This window comes from Phyllostomus hastatus, unplaced genomic scaffold (assembly GCF_019186645.2).
Source record: "Phyllostomus hastatus isolate PE091 unplaced genomic scaffold, TTU_PhHast_1.1 phas_contig_98, whole genome shotgun sequence".
NCBI lineage: Eukaryota > Metazoa > Chordata > Mammalia > Chiroptera > Phyllostomidae > Phyllostomus > Phyllostomus hastatus.
The window spans coordinates 5,214,218-5,240,063 of record NW_025333999.1 but is presented as its reverse complement, the minus strand read 5'-3'; the positions used below and the strand labels follow the sequence as shown (position 1 = coordinate 5,240,063).

Below are 25,846 nucleotides of genomic sequence, written 5' to 3'. Positions count from 1 at the left end.
CTTCTCTGTGTGTGGCATGGGTGCTGGGGGTGGGAGCAGAATTGAACAAGGATTTGTAAGAGACTGACAGCCTGGATTCTCTGACCTCTTACAAGTTCGGGTCACTGACTTCTGTGCTTTTTCCTGTTGCTTTCTCTATGTGTTTGTTGAATGAAGACATGACTAGGTTTTCTTCCTGTGGGTAATTATGTTGTCATTGCTCTATACCTGTACTTAAGAGAAGCACTGCACCAGGCAGGTGTTCCTGTTGACCCAGGTGTGAGGCACAGCCCTTTCAGGCACTTCCATTCTGGCTGAGGGGATCAAGTGGTTAATAGATAATTACAGGGGAAGGATGGATGTGATTCCAGGATAATTTCTGGTTGGGGCAGTGGGGAGCCCCTTGACATAGGAGGCTGTGATCTGGTTGGATTGAGGTATAAGACTCACTTGGACCATGGGTGGCCAGTTGAAGGTGAGTAAGGTGGCTTAGCTAGTGGTTTTGTAGAGGGGCAGGAAGGGGTAGTTTTCGACTGGCCCCAGCATTGCCTATCAGCAGCTTTTCCCATCAGCAGCTTTCCTGGTCTGTTCCCTACTTTCTGGTATCTTTATGACATCTCCTTCCCTGTACCCTGAATATTAATCTTGTTAGTTTGAAGAGTGTAGTTCTTCTCTAGGAGCGGGCTTTCCCCCATTCCATCAGCATCTCATTGATTTGTGTTTGTCTCTGCACAGCTTCCTTCGCCTTACCCACACTGGAAACACACCTGTGTTACCCCTTTGTACCATATGTTGTCACAGGTTACCAGCGACTTTGCCATCCTTAACTCCAGTGGCTGTTGTTGGGGCTGGTCCTCCTTGAAACACTTGTCACTGTAGTCTACCCGTGGGCCTTCACATACACTCTTCTGCCCCCAAATGTCAGCCTTCTCTGCCTGCATCCTTTCTGTGCTCTGTCTTTGGTGTGGTCTTGGGTGTGTTCATGCACCACACTCTAAACCTGCCTTCCCCCATCTTCTGGGGTCTAACCTCTTATTTCTCCTTTGTTCCTGCCAGCCTGCTGGACTGTGGAACTGGCTACCTCCTTACCACTCCCACAAGTTCATGAGCTGGGGCTTTTTGCTTCCTGCTGAGCCTCTCCTTCCTAGTTCATCCCACATCACTGCAGGATTCATCTTCTAAAATGGATCCTCAACCACCTGCCTGCTTCAGAAACTTCTAGCAGCTCTCATTCCCCTCCTCCCAGTTATGTCCAGCTTGATTGCTGCTGGCCTGGCATTCCCATGCTCCCTGCTCCTACTCCACCTCACCCTGTGGGCTTGCTCTCCCCCTCTTCCATCATCTCCATGCAAACCCCTGGTTCTTCTCAGTGCTTCCCCCAACTCCGTGGCTCTGTTACTGGAACCTCATGCTGTGACCTCCTGCTACATCCTACCTGCTCAGCTGTTCTCAAAGGGCTCTTGGGTGGTGTCTTCCTTTAGCCCCACCTGAATGAGAACTCTCACACCTGTCCATTCTGTGAGTCCCTTCTGTGGCCCCTGGACTAAGAAGCACATGGTAATTGGAGCATTGGGCTCGTTGGTGAGGAGAATCTTTCCTGTGCCCAAGGAGTTCCACTCCCCTTACCCACCCTCTCCAGGCCACTGGGGTCCTCCCCTCTCTCTGCTTCCTTTCCCATTTTGCAAATGGGAAACAGACCCACAGAGATTGCAATAACTTGCTGAAGTCCCGTAGCTGATGGATGCAGAGCTGGGGTTGACCCACATCCATCTGCCTGAAGAATCCTGTTCTTGCCACTCTTCCAGGGAGCCTGCTGGGCATCCCGCCCAGACAGCACCCAGCCATTGTGTCTGGAATGAATGCTGATTGCTTGGGACACTTGTCTGTCCTTTTGTCCCTTGTTTTTTTCTCTAAAATAATTGCTAGTTTCTATCTTACTAGAATGCTAATGGTGATACGGCATAAATTGGTGGGCAGAGAGCCAGGTTCAACAGTAAAGTTTGGCCCCGCCCTTTAAGATACAGAATTCCTTGGCTTTCTCTGTCTGATTGACCTGCATTCACTTGTTTTTTTTATTAACTGAGTAGCTCAAGATCAAGCAAGAACATGTTAGTTTCACCCCCTCTGCCCCGATTTTGAACTTTAAAGCAACTTTCCCATGCCTCCTTCTTAACCCCAATTAGCTGATCTGGGAAGTGGAGTGACTGTCTTGGATCAGAGAGTGCCCTGGAGCCAAATGTCCACTCTCCAATGCCTCAAGCTGTGCCACATTACTGTGCTGACAGGCAGACCACCACCATCACCACCACCACCACCCAGGTGAGAGGCACCTCATCAGCCCCACCCCTGGAGGTGCCCTTAGGTTTTCCCCACCTTGATCTGACCTGAGTAGCCAGCATCCATGCTGTACATATTCTTCCTTGAAGAAGGCTCTAAGCCCCATTATCACCTGAGGTCTCTTCAGGGTGCCTGAACTTTATTTATTTTATTTTATTTATTGTTAAATATTTTATTTATTTATTTTCAGATAGAGGGGAAGTGAGGGAGAAAGGGAGGGAGAGAAACATCAATGTGAGAGAGAAACATGAGTTGGCTGCCTTTTGCATGCCCCCACCAGGGACCTGGTCTGCAACCCAGGCATATACCCTTACTGGGAATGGAACCAGTGACCTTTCAGTTCACAAGTAGGCCCTCAATCCACTGAGCCACACCAGCCAGAGCAGGGTGCCTGTATTTTAGTGTTAAGGTCCCCAGATATTCTTTCAGTGCCCTTAGTGGTGCAGTATTTTCTGCACCTCAGTTTCCTTACCTGCAAATTGGAAATAACTCAGTTTTACATATCTGCCTCACAGCTGTAGAGTGTCAGGATCATGCAGGGTGATGGATGTGCTGTCAATATGTTTATTTGTGTATCATGCCCTTCTTTCAGCAAGTATTTACTGGTCATCTCCCCTTTGTTGGGTGCTTTATGGGCAGTGGGAGATAGCAGTGAATCTGAAGACAGCCCTGCCTAGTGGAGCTGAGATTCTAAGGAGGAAGGAACAGACAAAAGGAGATGAGCAGGTGTGTACTAGTCTGTCCCATGGCAATGGGATTGTGCTGTGAGAACTGTGAAGTGAGACCCCATGTGTGAGGTCCAGGAAGGCCTCACTGTGAAGGTGCCAAGGACTGAGCAGAAAAGGTGTTTTGGATTACTCAGTTCATTTCCCGGTCACTCTGGTTGGTCTTATCCTCACTTTATAAAGGGTAAACTGAGGCCAGTAGGCATTATGGCACTTGCGAAAGGTCCCATCCAGCAAGCTCTGCTCACATGGCTCTTCTGACCCAGGGCTGGGCTCTGCATTGCACTGTAGTTTCCTGTTTTGTTTTGTTGCTTTAAATTTTTATTTACTGATGAGAGAGAGAGTGAAAGAGAGGGGGGGGGAGAGAGAGAGAAGTATCAATTTGTTGCTCTACTTATCTGTGCATCCACTGGCTGTCTCCTGTATGTGCCCTGACGGGGACTGAACCTGCAATCCTGGCATATCGGGGTGATGCGCCAACCAACTTAGCCACCAGGCCAGGGCTGTAGTTTCTTGTTTTTGAAAAATATTTTTTTTTACAGCTGCTAAGCCTTACAACAGAGTAGGCTCTCATTTGTTTTCATTTTTATAAAGATTTTGTTTGTTTATTTCTAGAGAGAAGGGAAAGGAGGGAGAAAGAGAGGGATAGAAACGTTGATATATGAGAGATACATCAATCGGTTGCTTTTCTCATGCCTGCCCTCAACTGGGGACCTGGCCTGTAACCCAAGTATATGCTCTGACTGGGTATTGAACTGGTGACCTTTTGGTTCACAAGTTGGCACGCAATCCACTGAACCACACCAGCCAGGGCAGATCTCATTTGTTTTTAAACACTGGTTATACTGCTCTGACTGGTGTGGCTCAGTTGGTTGGGCACTGTCCTGCAAACCGAAGGGTTGCCGGTTTGATTCCTGGTCAGGGCACATGCTGGGTTATGGGTTCAGCTCCCAGTCGGGGTGAGTGTAAGAGGCAACTGATTGATGTTTTTCTCATATCAATGTTTCTCCCCCTCTATTTCCCCTTCCTTCCCCTCTCTCTAGAATCAATAAAAGAGAAAAAATGGAAACCCTGATTGTTCTACTTATTCGCTAGATACTGTGGAGTCTGGTGAAGAGAAGGTCACTTGTTTAAATTTTTATTTTATTGTTTTAATCTCATCTCATTGGAATGTGGAGGGGGAAATGGGAAAATTTCTTCATTCACTTTATGAAGGATCAGGAGGTTTCCCTGCCAGAATGGGTGCTCAGTGCTTCAAGGCTGATGCACAAGGAGGGTCAGGCCCTGGGTGGTCTGAACTGGGGGAGGGGTGGATAACTTGCTTCCACTTGCGTGTATTGGAGATGTTGCGGGGAGAATGAGCATTTAGACTGAGCTGTAGGGATGCTGAGGAGGGAGGGAGGAGTGGCAGACAGAGGCAAAGCAGAATTAGCAGAAGCCAGAAAGTCAGAATTCCAGCTCTGAGGGCCAGATGGCAAGCCCACGGCTGGGACTCTGGGGTCCACGTCCCTCTTTTAATTAGGATGACTTAGAATAAAGTGTTTGGCAAATGAGACACAGGACTCTGTGCTTGGCCTACAAATTGGTCTGGGACAAAAGGGACTGATGGTGTCTGCTTTCCCAGAGAGTGGCTGATGACAGACATGGGGAGGGAGACCTGCCAAAGGCTACTCCTGTGTACGGCAGTGCTGTGCCTGCCATGGTAGTGCCAGCTCTTGGTGCCACAAGCCATTGGAGAGAAGTAGAGGCACAGATGACCGCAAACAGCTGTCTCCTGATTTCCTTTCAGCTCTGCCTCCTGGTGGGATTCTTGTAGTCTTGCTAGCAGAATTGACTTACTGATTATATTTCAGATTGGTTGATAAAAAGTCGACTCTCCTCTTGTACACACTGCTCAAAAGCAAGGAGATGAGGTGCCAGGAAACCTGGCTGACCCTGTCTGTGGGCTGGATCAGGCCTGTGCCCCGGCCAGCGTGTGGCCCACCTGTATTTCGCAGCTCTGAGATCTGCCCTCCCTGTTCACTCTGCTGTGGCCCCTTGGCCCTTCTTTCAGTTGCTTGCATAGTTGACACTCCCTCTTGCCTCAGGGTCTCTGCATATGTTATTTATTGCCTCTTTTTAGGGTGTTCTTTCCCCTTTCATCTCTGGGTTAATCCCCACTCCTCTTCATATCTCAGCTGGCACTTCAGTTCCTCAGGTCAAGACTTCCTTGACAGACTGGCCCAGCCTTTCTGTCACTACCAGTGCGGATGCCCTGTGCTTTTATAAATACCACTTTGTCATTTTATTTAGGAGTTATTTGATTGATGGTCTGTCTCCCCCACCACCTAGATTGGGTCCGCAAAGGCAGGAGCTGTGCCTATTTAAATTCGTACTTCTACCCCAGGTACTTAGTACTCATCTGTTTAATGAATGGCTGAATGGTAGGGCAGGTCCACATTATGGGAGGAACTATGGCAGGTTCTTGAGGGGTGAAGTGACATGTTGCAGTTGACAGCTTGTGCAGGGAATGCCTGGAGTTTGCTGTGGTATGGGCATGAAGTGGTAAAGAGCCACCTGGCCTGAGGTGGTTTCTGGAGGAGCAGTGGGGGCTGGAGATGGAAGAAATATGTAGGATGGCTATTTGGCCAGGGGTACTCTAAGTGGGGGGAAGAAACAAGAAAAAGAAGCTGGTGTGTGTGTGTGTGTGTGTGTGTGTGTGTGTGTATGTATGTGTGTGTGTATGTGTGTGTGTAGCCAGCATAAGATAAGCCTCTCCAGGTGGGTGGTGCCAGGTGGGTGACTGTGTTAGTTAAGACAAGACCCACCACCTTGAAGCCCTGGCTGGTGTGGCTCAGTGGATTGAATGGTGGCCTGTGAACCGAAAGGTCACAGTCAGCGCATAAGCCTGGGTTTCGGGCCAGGTCCCCACTTGGGGGTGTGTGAGAGGCAACCTATCAATGTATCTCTCACACATCAGTGTTTCTCTTTCTTTCTCTTTCCCTTCCCCTCTTTCTAAAGATAACTAAATAAAATCTTAAAAAAAAATAAACCCACCATCTTGCAGCAGGCCTTCCATGCTAGGTGAGATCCCCCCATTCAGGTGCAGTTGAGAAGCAGCCCAACTCCTGAGGGGAGGCCATCACCTCCTCCCAGGAGTTGGTTTACTGAGCATCTACCACCGAACCTAGATGAACAGAACTGAGTCCCTTCCTTCAGATGGGCTCCTCTCTGCTAGGCACAGACACTGCGTGGCATACTCCCTTGGCTCACAGAGGTAGAATGAATCCCTCCTCTGGGCTGGAGATAAAGAAAAGGAGGGAGAGAGTCCTGCATCTCCCTTTCTGTTTCCTCCTCTGTTCCAGCAGGACCAGTGGAGGCAGACATGCACAGCCTTTCAGACCTCCCCACCAATCTGTACAACTTCCTCTGCCCATTCAGAACCCCATTCTCTGACTTTGGTAACCCAGTGTCCCCCAGAACAGTGTTGGGAGAGATTTGGGGCACAGGTCTTGGACAGAAGTAAGGAAGTGTGGTGGGATACCCAGTTTGTGTGTTTTTATCATTGACCTCTCTGGGTGTCGCTGTCATCATCCCTGTGCCTGTTTCTGAACAAGGCAGCTAAGAAAGTGAGAGGTGAAATGGCTGGTTTCAGGCCTCCTGGGGAGGTGGATGCCACACATGGGCTCCTGGGGAAGGCAGGGGCAGCTTTGTTCCTGCTGTGTCCCTCAGCCCCTGAAGCAGGCAGGTGATAGTAGTGTGGGGTGGGGTGGGGTGGGCTGGGCTGGGCTGGGCTGGGCTGGGCTGGGCTGGGCTGGGCCAGTCTGTCTCTCTGGCTGTCTTTGATGGCAGTTGATCTGTGGGGAAGTCTTACTTATTTGGTGAAGCAACAGGCACAGCGTAGGGTTCTGCTTGCCCAGGCCCACTCCCCTCAGGACCACCCAGCGTCCTGGGGCCAAGCCCCAACTCCTCCCTCCAGGGCTCCCTTTGTCTCTTCACTTCTTCTCTGGGAGGGTGAGAAAAGAGGTTCTCTTTCTGCTAGTGATTTACTAGTGACAGTAATGATCATGCCTGTCGATTATTATATGGATCAATAGGAAACTGGCTTTTCTTAATCTGCATAGGATGTGCTTTTCAATTTTACATTTTCTGGTGGGAAAAGAAATGCTTTTGTGAAGGGAAAAGATTAAGCAGGACAAAAACTGTTGACGATGAGGCCCTCATGTTGAGAACTTAACAAGACTAAAGTTGTGAGGGTGGACTGGTCCCCTCCATCCCCCCACCCTGGAAAGGGCGCAGTTTGTGGAGGGGGTCCCAGAACCCCACAGACCCAGGCAGGTGTTACTGTGAACATTCCTCCCATTGGTGTTTTCCCGGGTAAAGATGAGAACTGCCTCAGTGCTGTGGCATCCTCTACCGCTATTTGGACACTTTCTCCACGGAGAAGATGCCAGAGGGGCTCAGCTGACATCCTCACACACCAGGCTGGGGAATCAGTATTTCCTTTCAGGCCATATATTTAGTGTTGGCATTTGACTTTGTGGATTTAATTTTTTTGGTTGACTTTTAGCCACTAGAAAATATGCATTTTTTGAAAATAAGTTTCATTTATTTGTTCTCAGAGAGAGGAGAAGGAAGGAGAAAGACAGGGAGAGACATCCATGTGTGAGAGAAATATCGATCAGCTGCCTTTCATACACACGTTAGCCAGAGACTGAACCCGCAACCTAGGCGTGTGCCCTGACCAGTATTTGAACCTGCAACGTTTTGCTTTACAGGATGATGCCCAACCAACTGAGCCACACCAGTCAAGGTGAAAATATCCTTAAAGAAATTTTTTAATTGATACTTTTTAAAGAGAGACAGAGGAAGGGGGAGAGAGAGAATGATTTGTTGTTCTGTTATTTATGCATTCATTGGTTTTTTGTTCAATTCACTGGGAATTGAACTTGCCACCTTGGCATATGGGGTGATGCTCTGACTGTGCTACCCAGCCAGGACTAGAAAATATCCTTTAATTCACAACTACCTACCATATTTTTCAGACTATAAGATGCACCCGCCCCCCCACCCCCTGCATTTGGGGGGAATAATGGTTGTTAATGCTGCTGTTGAGTTCTGTTGACATTTACATTGGTGAAATATTATGTTATTTATGTTATTAAATATTTTACCACATTTTTTTGCTTCAAAATTTTTTTCCCTATTTTCCTCTAAAACCTAGGTGCGTCGTATGGTCCGAAAAATACTGGTAAGTGGGTTTTTATAGGTATGTGCTGAACCTACTGTATGTGAAATTGTGTGTTTTAAAAAATTGGCGACTGAGAACTGGTAACAGACTGTTCTGTCCTGGGTGTTGAACACAGCTCAGCCAGCTAGTTGAGAGAAAATAATGAGTACAACATGTACTGTAGTGTATTCACTGTTTGGTGCAATATTTCATTGTTCAGCAAAGATCATCTGTGTAGCAGGTGAAAGGACTATAATTTGAAACCTGCAGTGCAGTCTTGATTAATAGCTTTGCCCAACTTCCTTCTCCACCCCCTTGGTTCTTTGTAAATAAAGCCCACTCCTCTATCTCAGTAGTAATATTATAATAATAGATGTATAGCACTGTAATAATAGATGTACAATGGCTTCCCATTGTAGAGCGTGCTTTGCTTAGTAGTCTAATTTGATGTTTACGGTAATCCTCAGGGTGGCACAGTGTTACAGTAGTTCCCCCAAATCCCTGAGGGATACGTTCCAAGACCCTCAGTGAATTTCTGAAACTGCATAGTAGCAAATCCTATGTACACTACATTTCTTTTCAGTACGTACACATCTCTTCTCTCTCTTTCTTTTTTATTTTTATTTTTGAACGATTTTGCTTATTTTTAGAGAGAGGGGGAGGGAGGAAAAAAGAGAGGGAGAGGAACATCAGAGTTTGAGAGAAACATCAATCAATTGGTTGCTTCTCACATGCCCCCAGCATGGGACCTGGCTCAACCTGGGTATGTGCTGCCCAGACTGGGAATTGATCTGGCAACCCTTTGGTTCACAGGCTGGCACTCAGTCTACTGAGCCACACCAGCCAGGGCAGCTTTTTTTTTTTTTTTTTTTTTAAATTTTGAGAGTATATTTATTAAAGTTGGGAACAGTGAAGCAAGGAAGGGCTTAGGATAGAAGAAGCAGTAGGAGAGAGCCAGGGGGCGGGCAGTGTCAGCTCACTGAAAAGTCAGAGAAAAGGAGGCCTTGGAGACAGGCTCCAGGGGTGAGCACGGGATGAGCTGCTGCCACCCATTGCTCCCCTGGTTGCAGGTCTCGTGGGGTCCCTTAGAGTTTAGGAGATGCACGCCTGAGAGGGAAGAAAGGTGTGGGTGTGCTCCCGGGAGGGAGAGCCCCCGCACTTCTCCTGAAGCACTTTGTGGCTTCTCTTTGGCACATCCAAATTGCAGGCACCACTACTCTTGCGCTTTGGGGCCATTACTAAGTAAAATGCGGGTGACTTGACCTCAGGCACTGCAGTACTGTGACCGTCAGTCTGACAACCAAGACGGCTGAGTGACCAATAGGAGGTAGCAGGTACAGCTTGGAGGCACTGGGTTAGGGGTGATTCACGTCCGGGGTGGGACAGAGAAGGGTCAGTGTGAGACACCATCATGACACTCAAAATGGCGCAAAATTTAAAACATATGAATTGCTTATTTCTGGAATTTTCCACCTAGTATTTTTGGATCATGGTTGACGGCAGGTAACTGAAACCACGGAAAGTGAAACTGCAGATAAGAGGGACTACTGTATCCCCACTTTACAAATGGAGAAACTGAGGCCCAGTGAGGCTTTGTGAACTGTTTTCGCTCTACTGCTGAGTGGTGGAGTTGTGTCTCCCCTGGCCCTGACCGCTCTGCGCTCCTCTCACCCTCTCCCTCCTGAGGCGTCACCTAAACCTCACCCATTCCATGAACAAACACCTACCAAAGGCTGCGTATGGGCCCTGCGGGGCACAGGGTGGAAAAAATGTGAAACCCCCACCCCCAGGAATTGAAAGTATAGGGAGAGGCAATCATTACAGTTCCTTTTGCAAGTTCCAGGCTGTGGGATTCAGGGGGAGAGAGACTTGTTTCCTCTGGGGGGAATTCAGGAGGCTTCTTAGAGCTTGGGGGGGCGGGGGCTGGAAGGTGATTGGCTTTCAGCAGGCAGGACCCCTCCTACCCTCAGGCAAAGGGAATAATTTGTGCCAAAACAAGGGCTGAAAAGTGCATAGTGTGTTCAGTAGAGTGGGAAGGAAGGTAGGGATCCACAGCTGTGTGTGAGTGTATGGGTGAACGTGTGTGAGGAGTGGAATTTGCTTGGCAGGGCAGGAGGTAGCTGTGGGGCACATTGAGGGCTAGGTTGAGGGTCAGGATTTCTCGCTCCTTCAGCAATTGTGAAGGGTCTTTTAGAGCAAGGGAGTGACTGGGTGCCAGTAGAGCGGAGAGGGACGTGGGGGAGGAAGATGGGGTCTACGTGGGAGGCTGGGGCTGGGTCAAGGTGCCTGGAGTGAGGAGAGGGTTGGAAGGTGGGGCCTTGCTGCTCTGTCTAATCCCTCCGTCACCTCCCCAGCAGGACAAAGCTCCACTACTCTCCCTGTCTACCAGTGCCGTTGCTCTTCTGTGTGTGTGTTTGTTCCCTGACCAGACCATGATGCTCCACTCTGTGGCAGCAGGGACTGGCTTGCTCACCTGGGAATCTGGGAGCCTAGCTAGGTGCCTGGACGGAGAGGATCCCCAGGCTCTATGGAAGAGCACTGGGTGCTGGGAGGCTGAGGATGCCATCCACAGAAGGAAGTGGGGGGAGGTAGCAAGTTGACCTGACCTGGCCTGGGGGAACCTGGGAGTCTTCGGCACAACATTGCCTAGTGGCCAGGAGCACCAGAATCCTGGTGGTGTACTCTCTTAAGAAATGGTATAATGTTGGGCTAGGGATCAGAAGAGAACAGAGACTTTGGAACCCTGGGATGGCTGATGTAGGAAAGGAATTTTGGGAAGGTTCAAAGCATACTTGGGGAAGGTTGGGAGCACTGTGGGTAGTGGGTGTACTGCTGTGTAGCAGCCCTAACTACTGAGCCATTGTCCCTGTCTCTCCAGGGCTTTGCTCAGGGTGTGTCCATCGTGTGGAGTAAGGAAAGACAGAATGGATCAAGGCTGTTCTCTGAGATATGTGGAGTAGCCTTGTCCAGATAGGGCTGTGGGTGGGACATGGCCACTTTTGATCTTAAGCAGCACTTTCAGAAGAAAGGACTGGAATCTGCTTTCTGCTCTGCCTGGGTTGCCTGGGCAAGGTCCCTGGAGCTCCTGATCACCCAGCCCTTCCAGTGCCATCCACTGGCCTTCTGCGTGACTGCATTTGACCCCATGCCACTCCCCCCTACACCTGTCCCAGTCCCTCTGGGACCCCCACATCCCCTGTGTTTTCCTGCCAGTGGTATCTCCTTTTATCTCTACTGTGTGTCTCTCCAGCACTTCAACACAGTGCTCCTCAGCCTTGGTGTCTTCTGTCCCCTTGGGTAGGCTCAGCTGGGGCAGTGGCCACCTCCCTGCTCTCGCAGCTATGTGTCTGACCTTGTCCTGTCTTTTCCGCACAGCTCTTGGCAGCCCTCTGTGTGCATTGTCATTGCCAGTGATGCTCTCCTGGCAGGGCTGGGGGAGGAGTCTCCTTATTCACTGCTGCATCTTCGCTGAGGCCCGTGCCTGGGACTAGGCAGGGGCTCAGTAAATGCCACTCAAGTGGCAATGAGATTTCCACCTCAGTGACCCATAGGGGCACTGGAGAGAAACACATTTAAAGGTGAACTGTCATTCCTCTCCCTTTCTCTGTGGGTTTCCACACAGTGAATCACTGCATTCCTTGGGCCTCGTCCACCAGGAGGACTGCAGCCATCTCTTCCTGATCTCCTCCTTCTTGCCCTGTCTTCCTGTCTCTGCTTCTGTTCAGCTGAGGGCATGTTCAGGTCACCTTCTCCTGTGCACATTTGCTCAGGTTACCTTCAGGATGTCATTCCTGGCTTCTCAGCAAGGCATTCATAGACCTTGTCATCTTACTTTGTCTACCCTTCCTGCCTGGCTGAAACTGCTGAGTGACCCAGAGTCCCTGCCTGTCCCGCTGCCCCAGCTCTGGAGGCCCCAGCTGTGTCTCCCGCTCTTGTACCCCTTGGCACCCTGTGCTATAGCCCACTGTGCTCTGTAACTCTGGGTTCAGTCTACCCACCTGTCTCCTTTTCCTGAGCCCCGCAGCACCGCCTCACCTACTTTTGTGTCCTCCACACCTCCTCATAGTGTGAAAGTGTGTGTTGAGTGAAAGAATGAATGAATTCACAAGTGTACAAGTTGAGAACTGATGAATCCAAAGGCAGACTACCCTTTCAGGAAGTTTTCTGTGCAGGGTAGGGGGAGGCGGTAGCCTGAGGTGGAACTGGGATGGGGGGGCATTTCTGGTGCTAGCACACATTTTCACATGGAGCTGTGGGAGGAGAATGACAGAGGAGAGAATAGGACTCGAAACAGCCAGCATTTGACCAGTGCTTACCTGTGTCAGTCTCCGGTGACGGAGATGCTCGCCCTCATTTTCCAAGAAGAAACCAAGGCACCGAGAGGCTGCTGTTTTCTGTAGCGTTCGAGTGGTGGGGTAGGACTCGAGTCCACATTTGTCTGGTGGTGCTGATGACCTCTAATCCTGCATCCTGTGTCAGGGCAGTGTGTTAGGATGAGCTCTGTTTCTCCCTCACTTCTGTTCCTGGTAGACAAGGCTGAGAGTGTCAGTTTCCCCAGAGCACTGAAGCTTTCACACCTCGATTCTGTGTTCTAATCCTTCTTGGCCTTTCTGGTCCCTCCTAATGTCCTCTAGCCCTGAACTCCACTCCTTCCAGTGGTCTTGTTTATTGTAATATTTCATTGCTCACCTAAACTTTCATCAGTGGTTCTCTTAGTCCTTGATTCTCCTTGGGGGACTATAGGTCTCCCCCACCACACACAATGTCAAGTCCCCACTGTAGGCCCTGAATTCTGCTTGGGTTGGATAGAGTCCTGTGCTGAATGGTGGGTGTATGTTTTCAGCTGGTCTCTGGTCATGGGGTCATAGGGGTCCCTGGGGAGAATAGTGTATTTTCTTTCAGATCCTTCTTGTGCTTCTCCCCTTTCCTTTTCTGTCCTATTTACAGGAGCAGTGTGTGCTAATGTAGAACCCTGGAGAGCTCAGAAAGCCATGAGGAGGCTAGCAGCTTACCAGTCAGAAGCCCTGGTAGTACGAGGTGTCTCTTCAGTCACATTTAGATCCACATGGATTTGATCACCTCATGCTTACCATCCAGGTCATAACTGTGGGAGCTGGTTCAGGCCTTCTCGCTCACTAGCAAATATCTAACAGTCATACCCCACTCATAAACGTTCTACCTGTACTGTTTTTACTGCTGTTTGGTTTTCCATGTAGTGGAGACACAGCAGTTCATTATTGGCTTCACCAGTCCTCAAAGGTTTTCAGTCATTCACTGTCACTGCAGTCACACCCTCAAGCTGGACAAACTGAAATCCTCTTGCCCTTCCTGCTCCTGCATAGCTGATCACTTCTTCAGGAGGAGACCTTATAGTGCTGGGAGGCTGTCCATACAGGTATCTGTGCGTGCACAAGTGAGTGTGCTTCAAAGAAAGGCTAATTTTTATTGTTTGACAGAAGGTGGTTTTGGTGGTGATAAAGCTGCTCTTTGTTTATCATGTTTGACTGAGAAGCAGCTGGTACCTTAGGATCCTTGCCAGAGCAGAAACACATCAGATGTTGGTCTTTAATTATGTAAAAGTTTAAACACAATGAAAGTTATAGGAAGAGTTTAATGAGCTCCCTTGTATCCCCCACCCATTTACCAAAGAGGCCAAAGTTTTGCAAATCTGCACCTGTGTCTGTGTCTCCTGACCTCCCCATGTTAATTTTTATTTCCAGATTTTTTAAGTCTTAGAACTCGTATTGCAATACATATCTCTTAACAGTTAAGACTGTTTCTTTACCGAACTACATTGCTATATGACACCTCACACAATGAATGTTCCTTAGTACTGTCCGATACCCAGTCCACATTCAGATTTCCCTGACTGTCTAAAAATGTCATTTTGCATTTGGTTGTGAGGTCTCCTAAGTAATTTTTTTTAGTTTTGAAATTTTGAGATGATTGTACAATAGATTTACATACAGTTGCAAGATGCATAGACATCTGTGTATTCTTTACCCACTTTCCTCCAGTGGTAACATCTTGGAGATCTCTAGTACACCGTCACAACCAAAACATGGACATCACTACAGCCAGGTGGTAACACTATGTATACTGTCACAACCAAAACATGGACATTGCCACAGTCAAGTGCAGGACAGTTCTATCCCCATAGGAATGCCGCTGTTGCCATTTCGTAGCCACTCCCACTTCCCTCCCACCCCACCCCTTCCTTAACTCCTGGCTGTTCATTTCTATCATTTCAGTATTTTAATAATGTTATATAATGTAAGTACACAGTATATGCCCTTGGGAGATTAGCCTTTTCATTCAGCACAATCCTCTGGAGCTTTTTCGAGATTGTTGCATGTAACAGGAGTTTGTTCCTTTTTATGCCATGCAGTATATTCCATGGGACCACGGTTCATTTAACCAATCCCACTGAAGGACATCGGGGGTGTTTCCACTTTGGGGCCATAATGAATAAAACTGCACTAAGCATTTGAGTAAAGCATGTTATGGTGACCAAGTCTTCATGTCTCTGGATGAAGACCCAAAACAGTTGCTGGGTCCTGTGATAGTTGCATGTTTTAGTGTTTGTTTGTTTTGCTTTAAGAAACTACAAAGTTGTTTTCCAGAGTAGCTGTGCCTTTTTACATTTTCTGTAGCAATGTACGAGCCACCCAGTTTCTCTGCCTGCTCACCGATGTTGCTCTATTAGCCATTCTGATATGTGTGTGCTGGCATCTCACTGTGGTTTTACTTTGCATTTCCCTGATTGCTGACAATGTGGTGGCCATCTTTTCTTTGCTTATTTGCCATCTCTGTATTCTCTTTGGTGAACTTTTTCTCATGTCCTTTACGCATATTCTTATTGAACTGTTTGCTTTTTTTAAAAAAAGATTTTATTTATTTATTTTGAGAGAGAGAGGAAGGGAAGGAGAAAGAGAGGGAGAGAAACATCAATGTGCTGCTGCATCTTACATGCCCCCCTCCCCCACCCCCCACCGGGGACCTGGCCGCAACTCAGGCAAGTGCCCCAGTTGGAAATCAAACCTGGAAATCAAACCTTCATCCAACCCTTTGGTTCACAGGCTGACATTCAACCCACTGAGCCACACCAGCCAGGGCTTTTTTTCTCTCTCTTTTTAAAAAGATTTCTTGAGTACTCACATTGGAACTTAAATTTTTTTTTTAATTTTTAAATATTTTATTTATTTATTTTTAGAGGGGGGGACTGTTTGCTTTTTTGCTTTTGAATTTTGCAAGTTGTTTATGTATTCCAGATACTAGTTCTTTGTCAGATATGATTTAAAAGCATTTTCTTTTTAAAGAATATATATTTGTAGAGAGAGGGGAACGCAGGGAGAAAGGGAAACATCAATGTGTGGTTGCCTCTAATGTACTGAGTATTGAACCGGCAACCCTTTGATTTTCATCCCACACTCAATCCACTGAGCTGCACCAGCCAGGGCTGAAAGCATTTTCTTCTTGTCCTTAGCTTGTCTTTTCATCCTCTTATCAGGGTCTTTCTCAGAGTAAACATTTTTAATTTTGATGAGATTCAATTTATCAATTTGACTTTTGGTATCAAGTATAAGAATTCTCTGCTTGGCTTCTGATCTTGAATATCTTCCCCTATATTTTTTCTTAAAAGTTTCCTAGTTTGATATTGAAGCCTGTTATCCATTTGGAGTTAGTAATTTTTGTGTAAAGTGAGAGTTCTGTTGAGTCCCATTTTCTTCCTTGGCCAGATGTCTGGTTGCTCCAGCACCATTTGTTGAACAGGCCTCTTTCCTCCTGAACGGCTTTTACATCTTTGTCAGGACTCAGTTGGACACATTTTTGTGGGTCTGTCTCGGGGCTCTCTATTCTGTCCCACGGCTCTCTGTGTCTGGCTCTCCATCAGTGCCACACTGTCTTGAATACTGTAGCTTTATAACAAGCCTTGGAATCAAGTAGAGTGATTCCTCCTACTTTATTTTTCTTTTTCAAATTGTTTTATTCATCTTAGTTTCTTTGCCTTTCTATTTACATTTTAGAATAATTTTATTGCTGCCTACAAAGAATCTTCCTGGAGTTTGGTGGAAATTGAATTAATCCTGAATATGAGGGTGTACACATTTTGCACACTTTGTTGCGTTGACCTTCAGAAAGACCGATTAATCTTCCCACCAGCAGGACACAAGACGTGTTTCCACCTTGGCCAGCCCTGGGGAGAACCTCGCCAACCTAATGACAAACACTGGCATTTTACTTCATTTTATTTTTGCAATCTATAAATTCAGCATTTCCCCCTAAGTTTCTGCATCTCTTTTTCTGAATTGCCTTTCTCTTATTCTTTGCTCATCTTTTAAGTGGCAAGTCTGCCTTATTCCTTGAGCTTTATAAAAGCTCTTTCTCACATTCAAGTTCTTTTCCTTCTCATGGTAATGCTTACCTTAGCTGTGGTTTGGGAAGCTCTGATCAGGCAATCAGAGAGCGCTGTCAGTTCCAGGAAGGTTTGGATGCCCCAGTGTTTCCTGATGATTTTTGAACAGTATTGAGTTAAGTCCCAGTTTCCCACCTGCAGGATATAGCTGGGCATGCCGCCTAGGTGCAGCAAGGGGAACTCTTTCTAAGCGGAAGGCAAAAATGCAAGGATTACCAAGAAAGCACTTCTCCAGGCTTTGTTTTTGCGTCAGTGTCTGGGTTTCCACATAGGAACTCAGAGTCTTTGGTGTTTCATGCTTAACTTCCTGCAAAACTTGGCAACAGCATTGAATGCACTGATTATGGGCTGTCAGTTTTCCTAGGGAGATAGCAGACTATGTCGGTTTTCAAGTCTGTGTATGTGCTCAAGTTGTGTCTTGCATTTTGACCTCATTTGTTGAATAAAATGCACCATCACATGATTACATGTGTGCATTTTCTCAGGTGAGCACGTGCAGTAGGCCATGCTGTGGCCCAGCACTTGGCTGTCTCATGCCAGCGCTGTTTTCGAAGGGGACACAGTAGCTTAAGGCCACATGGCCTGGGTGCTCCTCTGGCTCTGGCACTCATTGACTGTGTGACCCTCAATCCCCCACCCAGTTGTTATTTGGGGCTACAGTGCTACCTGCCTGTAGCATTGTTGGGAGGACTAAATGAGATGCAGGTTAGGAAACCATGAGTGCTCAATAAATATGATTCACTGTTTATCAGAACAATGAATTACAGATACTTTTCTAAAAGTTTTACAGTGAAAACTCATTTGCTTTAAAAATGTCATTTTGAATCGAGCAAGGTCAGCAGTCATTGCTTTGTTTTGCATGAGATAGCATACCTCTGGCAGACTGGGATTTGTCCTGGTTCCAGACAGAGATTTAGGAGTCCTGTTGTGGAAGAAAATGAGGATCAGAGCTGGGTGGACTCAATCCTGGGGAGGTTAGGAATGGCTACAACCCCAATTGTGAGAGTGTTTTTCCTCCAAAAAGATTCTGCTGTGTCCGCATCTTCAGCATTAAAATTGCATACACTCACCTAACTGGTATTTTAAGCCCTCCCAACAGAAGGATGTGAACTTGTTCTCTGATGTGCCCTCTCCTTTCCCCCCAATTGTAAATTGCATCTGGGCTAGAGGAACTTTTCATGTTCTCTTATTATTTTAAAACATGAAGGCAGCTTCTAATCAAGATGATTACGTAAGTAAACGTGGTTCTTGGAACCTCCCACAACCACATCAAAATTATAACTAAACTACAGAGCAATCATCATACAGAACCGCCTGAAATCTAGCTGCATAGATGTGCTATAACTAAGAATATAAAGAAGCAGCCACATCAAGACTAGTAGAGATATGGAATGGGCTTGTCTCACACTCACATGTGGTGGTTAAAAATCAGGAGGGATATCTCGGCCTCAGAGACCTCCTGATGGGCCAGGGTTCCCAGCCCCACACTAGGCCCCCCAGCCTAGGGTTTCAGTGCTAGGAGGAGAATTCCTCATAACTTTTGGCCGTAAAAATCAGCTGAGAATGTGAGTGAGATGGAGGGCTCCTGGAGCCCCAGGCAGTTCCTGTTAAAGGGCCTACACAAAACTTATTTGGACTCTCTTGCTCTGAGCTCCAGTGCTGGGGCAGCAGCTCAAAAGGCACCAGGGACATATGGAGAGGAACTAAATTGTCTGGCATCAGGGCAAGAGCTGGAGGGGAAGCTTTCTCCCAGACAAAGATGTTGGCAGAAGCCATTGTTCGTTTCCTGAGCCCTCCCCACATAGAGCTGGCAGGTGGGCGCCATATCTGAGTGTCCATCAACCTAGCTAATACAGTTTGTCCAGCCCTGGTGATTCCCTGAGACCTGGCCCCACCCAACTTGTGGGCCCAGGTGGCCTGTCTTGGCTTATGCTGCTAACTTTCCTAAAATCTCTTGACAGTTAGCATCTGGCCACTCTGAACCCTGTACCTCATGCTCAGTGGCCCGAGGCTTGGCACTAGTGGCAGCCAGCCTTAGTTCACAGCTTGGCCTCTCTTGGGTACCTTCAAGCCCAGCACAAATAGCAGCCATCTGTAGATTGCTTTGTAGGTCATGACAGGTGGCCTGGGACAAGGCACAGACTATGGCTGACCTTGGCCTGTACTTCCCAGGAGGCTCCAGAGCCAGTGCACCTGGTGGACAGTTTTAGACACACTGAAGCACCACCCAACCGCCTCCATGAGCAACAAAGTTAAGGAGTGGACTTGGTGAATACCTGAGCCCTGCTGAAGTGAGTTCTGCTCCATGGGGTCAGCCCCTGCACAGCAGATCTCCACAGTGGTTGCAGCCAGTTCTCACAGCCTATTGGCCTGGGGATAAATCCCTCCCATTGATGTGCCAGTAGCAATCAAGGCTCAACTGTAACAGGAAGGTGCACACAGACCATGCAGTGGGAGGCACATCTGGATGCCCAGCTCAGGTGACTGGGGAGGCTGCACTACTGGCCCTGTGGGACACCTACTACGTAAGGCCGGTATACTAAGACCAGGAGACATAGCAGCTCTACCTAAAACACAGAAATAAACACAAGGAGGCAGCCAGATGAGGAAACAAACAAACGTGCCCCCAATGAAACAACAGAACAAAACTCCAGAAAAGGAACTAAACAAAGTGGAGACAAGCAATCTACCAGATACAAAGTTCAAAACACTGGTTATAAGGATGCTTGATGAACTTAGGGGAAGAGTAGAGGAACTTAGAACACCAGTGAAGAGATAAGAAACATAAAAATGGAGATAGAAAACAAAAATAACCAGTGAGAAATGAAGAATACACTAACTGAAATGAGGACTATATTACAGGGAATCAGTAATACAGTAGATGAAATAGAGGATTGAATCAGCAATTTGGCAGAGAAGGAAGCAGAGAACATCCAATGAGAACAGCAGAAAGAAAAAAGAATCCGAAAAATGAGGGTGATGTAAGGAACCAATGGGACAACTTGAAGTGTACCAATATTTTCATGATGGGGTTGCCAGAAAAAGAGCGAGAACAAGAAATTGAAAACATTTGAAAAAAAAAAGATGGAAAACTTCCCTATCCTGGTGAGAAAATAGACATGTAAGTCCAGAAAGTGTGGAGAGTCCAAAATAAGATGAACCCAAAGAAACCCACACCAAGACACATCATAATTAAAATGCCAAAGTTCAGAGACAAAGAATCTTACAAGCAGCAAGAAAAAAGCAGTTACTTACAAAGAGACCTCCCATAAGACTGTCAGCTGATTTCTCAACAGAAACTTTGTAGGCCAGAAGCAGTTGGCAAGAAATATTCAAAGTGATGAAAAGCAAGGACCTACAATCAAAATTACTCTACCAAGCACAGCTATCATTTAGAATCGAAATACAGATGAAGAGCTGACCAGACTAGAAAAAGGTAGAGGAGTTCATCACCACCAAATTAGTATTATAAGAAAAGTTAAAAGGTCTTCTTTAAGAAGAATAAGCAAGCCTGGTTGGTGTGGCTTAGTGGATTGAGTGCTGACCTGTGAACCAAGGAAGAAGCAGCAGCAATAAATAAATAAATAGATAGATAGATAATTTAATAAAATAAAAAATAATAAAAATAAAAATAATAAAATGACAATAAATACATATATATCAACAATTACTTCAAACAAAAATGAGTTAAATGCTCCACTCAAAAGACATGGAGGCCGAATGAATGACAAAATAAGACCCTTACACAGGCTGTCTGTGAGAGACACACTTCAGATTGAAGGACACACACAGACTGAAAGTGTTGGAAAAAGACATTTCATGGAAATGGAAACAAAAAATCTGGGATTGTAATACTTACAGCAGGCAAAATAGACTATTTTATTTTTAAAAATATTTATTTTCAGAGAGAGGGGAAGGGAGGGGGAAAAAACATCAGTTGCTTGCCTCTCACACACCCCCAACTGGGGGCCTGGCCTGCAACCCAGTCAGTCACGTGGCCTGATAAGGAATCAAACCTGTGACCTCTTGGTTTGCAGGTTGGTGCTCAATCCCCTGAGCCACACCAGCTAGGGCTCAAGATAGACTTTAAAACAAAGGCTATAACAAGAGACAGAGAAGGACCAAGCAATTCCACTTCTGGGTATTTATCTGAAATCCAAAACACTAAGTCAATAAGACGTATATATCCATATGTTTATTGCAGCATTACTTAAAATGCCAAGATATGGAAGCAAGCTAAATATCAAACAGATGAATGGATAAAGAAGTAGAACATATATACAATGGAATATGATTCAGTCATAAAAAATGAAGTCTTGCCATCTAGAACAACATGGATTGCTCTAGATGGTACTGTACTGACCAAAATATGTCAAAGAACAAATGCCAGATGATTTCATTTGTGTGTGGTATCTGAAAAAACAGAAACGAGCAAGCAGAACAGAAACAGACTCATAGATTCAGAGAACACTTTGACAGTTGCCAGATGGGAGGGGGTTGAGGGGGATGGGTGCAAAAGATGAAGGGATCTAGAAGTACAAATTGATAGTTACAGAATAGTCATGGGGATATAAAGAGGGGATATAGTCAGTAATATTGTAATAACTATATTGGTGTCAGATGGGTACTGGATTTATTGAGGTGATCATTTTATAAATTACAAATTTCTGATCATGTGTACACCTGAAACTAATATATTGTATGTCAACTGTAATTAAAAATAAAAATTATTAAAAAAAAACAAAAGAGCAACTAACAGGTTGAATTGAAACCTATTGAAGCTCATCAGCAATTCAGAAATTGCTGAGTTGAAGGCAGCATTTTAGTACAGCAGGCTGGTGAAGGAGAATGCCATTCCTGGCTGGCTCCATCTTGCTTCCATTCTTGAAGCCATCACCAAGCCCTCTGTAGGCTCTCTCACCGAAAGCCTTGTCCCTTGATGTGTTCTCTTTGCCCTGGGGGTGGCCCTGGGCTTGCTTTGGGGTCAGACATGGGCAGTTCAGAGGGCTTTCTTCCAGTAGCTTTTATGTACCCTCTGGGAACTACTGTCCCATTGGTCACTTGGTTGTGACCGAGGTCTCTGTAGAAACTGGCCACACAGACTGCCCATCATTTGAGAGGTTCATGGCATTGGCAGCATGCGTCTTCAGCTTTGTTGCATATATAGCAGCATTACTTTAAATGAAAATGGGTTAAATGCTCTACTCAAAAGAGCCCACTGTATTTTGGGTAGCTTGCAGGTGTGACCGCTGTGCCTGTGAGGAAGTAGTGTGCTAAGAGGAAGTGCCAGTTAGACCTGGTGTTTTCCCTTCTTTCCCCCTCTTCTGCTTTTGCAGTCGCTGAAATATGTGTAATTAAATTCAAACCTCTATTTGCTTCATTGCCCCAGCTTACCCAAGTTAATTCCCATAGTTAGGGGTGGCATTCCCTAACTATGGGAATAGTTAGGGGTGGCAGAGGCACACTCTCTGGTTTCCGTCGGTTGAGATGATTTGGAGTTGACACCTGGCCCTAGACTGTTGATGGGGTCAGCCCTCAGCAAAGGTGGGTGGTGTTTTGGGTCTGGTGGCTTCAGATACTTTCTGAACTATTCAGGGTCTTATTTCTCATAGATCATGAATCATGTAGGTCAGAAGCATTTTCAAAGTTTGAGACACCTGTTAACCCTGTCTGCCCCAAATACTGTAACTTCTTTCATTGGACTCAGTAGCTTGGAAACCTTTCTTACCATGAAATCTTAAAAAAAATCCCCACAAAACATGAGAAATACACTTCAGACCTGTGCCTTTCTGATTTTTGGCAGGAAGGAGACCTTTGTTTTCATAATGGGGCCCCCTGGGTTTGTGCATTCCACTTGGGGGAGTCAGTGGCAAGTGATGTGCTGTATTGGTCTGACCACTGTCACCTTGAGTGAGAGAGGACAAACTGCCTGCTTGACTTCGCTTCCTCTGTCAGCCTCACTCCTCTGGGGAGATGGGAGTGTTCTGAAAGCATGTGGAGTTTGAAGCCTAGGAGGCCACACAGTGTGATGATGGACATTGCTCCCTAAGATCATAAGGAACTAAGGGCGACAGCCCTCCCCAGAGACTGTGTCAGGCAAGGGCTCCGGGCAGGCAGCTGATGCAGCAGCATACTTACTTCTTAGTCCTCACTGGAGTCATCACCTTTTCTTTCTCAAGCCCTTACTCATCACCTTCCAGCCTTTCTTGCTTAGTTTTTCTTGTTTTTGCTTACTGTTTTCTGTCTTTTTAGGATTTCCCCCTTTCTCTTCCCTTTTTCTTTGTGTTTTAACTTTGTTCCCTTTTCAGATCTCTATGCTCTTTTCCTTCTGTTTTCCTTCTGCAGAGGTGTTTACCCTGTCCCTCATCCAAGAATCTGACCATAATCTGGGCATTATTTTTGACCGGAAGTGACTTTACGGCACAACATATACAAGTATTGTGCTGGTTCAAATCCAGTGATTGTAACTGGAAGGAACCCACCTCCCCCAGTCTTGTTCATTATGAGAAGTCACACAGTAATACTCAAAGACTTTTTAATAAATACTGTAATCCCACCCCTCATGCAGTCCTCATCTTTTCTACTTCCTTCTTTTTAGCTGTGTTCACACCTCTTCTTCTGGGTGATCATGTATGTAATGGGGTCGTCTTCATGTTTCTTTGCTCATTAAATCAACAGAAGGTTCACATACTGCTTTCCTCCCTGCACGCAGTAAAACACCAACATATATCAGCCTTTATAGCCCACATGTCAGTGGTTGCTTAATTCCTTCCCAGTTGCCACCTCCTCCACTTGCCATCTCCTCCCCACTGGTGTATGGCTCACTGGAAGAGAGGTTCTGCATGTGGTGGGAAGCGCAGAGGCTCAGCTGCCAACCAAGCTGGATCCAGGTGTGGTCTTGACTTGCCACATGACACTGGACAAGGCAGTTAATAGCAATGTCTTGGAGATCTGATGGACAGAATGTGGAGAGTCTGGTGCTGAGCTGAGGACTTTGAAATGCCTGCCTACCATTGTGGGAGTGGTCACTAGCCAGCACTCTTCCAGTGGGGGCTAGTCAGTGTGCACTTCTGTGTAGTTCTTTGGTGGCGGGTGTGGGCGAAACCTGGGGCTGGGAAACTGGTCTGAAGCTTGTGTGTCTGGTGATTCATGATGATGTACAGAGACTCCTGTTCTGATTCTGGAGCCAGAGGATGGTCTCAGAGGTGAAGGGTGTGGTTCTCTGAATTCCCAGATGCATTAACTCCCACTGTTCTTCACGTGGAAGTTGACTCTGGGCTGTCACTCCTGCCTGAACAACCATGTTGTTGACGTAGAAATTGGGACTTACTAGAGAACATTAGCATTTCATTTTTCTAAGTCGAGGAAGTATAGTATCTTAGTCTGAAATAAACTGTAGTCTATGTGTAGTGGATGTTTAAAGTGCATATGTTTTATTTTTTACTATTGTATATTTGGTAATGACACAGTTGAGGGGTATGTCCACTTTTAACCAATATCTGTTTTTTGTGTGTTTTTTAAGACTTTATTTATTTATATTTACAGAGAGGGGTAGGGAGAGAGAATGAGAGGAAGGGAAAAATCTGTGTAAGAGAAACATAAGTTGGTTGCTTTTTACACATGCCCCAGCCAGGGACCGGACCCACAGCCCAGGCGTGCGCCCTGACCGGGAGTTGAACTGGCAACCTTTCACTTTTGGGATGACACTCAACCAACTCAGCCATGCTCATCAGGGCAGCTTCTAACCAATATCTGGTTTTGTTTACAGATTCCCACTGGAAATCCATTATATGAATCTTATTACAAGCAGGTGAGTTTCACTGGTATCTTTTTGGCTGGAACAAGAGAATGAGTGACCCAGAAAGCTACAGGCCCTGTATTGAAGCCTGGTGCAACCTCTGGTTCCTTCCTTTCTCTGGATTATCAGCCCCAGTTAGTGTGGTGGGTGTTGCCTTACCTGCTGCCCTGCTTCCTGAAGTGGCATCTGTGTTGCTCCCCCATTGCAGGTAGACCCAGCATACACGGGGAGAGTTGGAGCCAGTGAAGCTGCACTTTTTCTAAAGAAGTCTGGGCTCTCAGACATTATCCTTGGGAAGGTACGTCAAGACTGAGGGTGATTTCTGTGGCTGCCCTTGGGGCTCCCTTGGCAGGTAAAAGTCCGCCCTTTGCAGACCCCTCTTCTTGGGGACAGGCCTCCTGGGGAGTGCGTGGGCCACTGCCAACTTCTCAGGGATATAAGTACTTGGTGGGTCCACACACTCTGGTGGCAGTTGCCACCTGCTGCTTAGGTAGCAGACGAGGCCAGAGTGTTTTAGGAGTCTTGACAGTTCATGGATTTTTGTCAGCCTGGGAGCCAAGTGGACCTGGGGTTCTTGGGGCTGTGCTGTGGACTGGCAGAGGGAGGGCAAAGGTCGTTCACCCGCTCACAGCTGGGGATTGTTCCGGCCTACGCCTCCCCTTTTTCTGGTGGCAGCAGTGGGATTGGCCTACCCTTAAGGCCTACGTACAGTGGTAGTTGCTTCTGTTTTGTGAATAAATGGGCAGTGATTGGTGGTTCACACTCATGAGAATTTTTGTGTTTCCACAGATATGGGACTTGGCCGACCCAGAAGGTAAAGGGTTCTTGGACAAACAGGTATATACATGCATGTATGCTCAGAGCAAGCGGAGGGCCCTGGCCAGATCCCCAGGCCGGCCACCTCTGCACTTCCTTCCTGTTGGCACCACTGACTTGTGTCACTAGACAAAAGTGCGCTTGTCGAGTTTTTTAAACTGGAAGGTTTTCTTTCTAAATAAAGGTCTTTTGTTGAACACTTGGAGCCATCTTTCATGGTTAGTGTATCTTTTCATATTTTGTGTGCTTACAAGCGATTAAAATGTTTCCAAAACATTTTATTTTGAAATAACTTCAGACTCTTGTGGAAGTTGCAGAAATAGTCCAGAGTTCCCATGTCTCCTTCCTCAGCTTCCCCAGTGAGAGCTGCTTATGTCACTGTTGCACCATGTTCAGCCCAGGGCAGCACCACACCAGAGGCCTTACTCGGAGCTGACCGGTTTTACATGCCCTTCTTCGTGGTTTTTTGGTGTATGTAGTTCTGTGTCATTTTATCACTCACGTAGATTTGCATAGCCATCACCACAGTTAGGACCCAGAGCTCTGCCCCAGCACCCTAGACAACC

General features: G+C 46.7%; 1 protein-coding gene across 10 annotated transcripts in view; it reads left to right on the top strand.

Moving 5' to 3' along the window:
- Nucleotides 1-25,846, top strand: part of EPS15L1 (epidermal growth factor receptor pathway substrate 15 like 1) — a 93,315-nt gene that overhangs the window by 2,907 nt on the left and 64,562 nt on the right. For 7 of the 10 annotated variants that reach the window (XM_045853013.1, XM_045853007.1, XM_045853011.1 and 4 more), the window contains exons 2-5: nucleotides 2,163-2,298; nucleotides 24,435-24,476; nucleotides 24,673-24,762; nucleotides 25,254-25,301. In XM_045853013.1, coding sequence (XP_045708969.1) covers nucleotides 2,230-2,298; nucleotides 24,435-24,476; nucleotides 24,673-24,762; nucleotides 25,254-25,301 — 249 coding nt within the window. In that variant the 5' untranslated portion in view covers nucleotides 2,163-2,229. Of the gene's footprint in view, nucleotides 1-2,162; nucleotides 2,299-7,798; nucleotides 7,834-24,434; nucleotides 24,477-24,672; nucleotides 24,763-25,253; nucleotides 25,302-25,846 lie in introns of all 10 variants that reach the window. The other 3 variants (XM_045853009.1, XM_045853008.1, XM_045853005.1) reach the window with 3 other exon arrangements.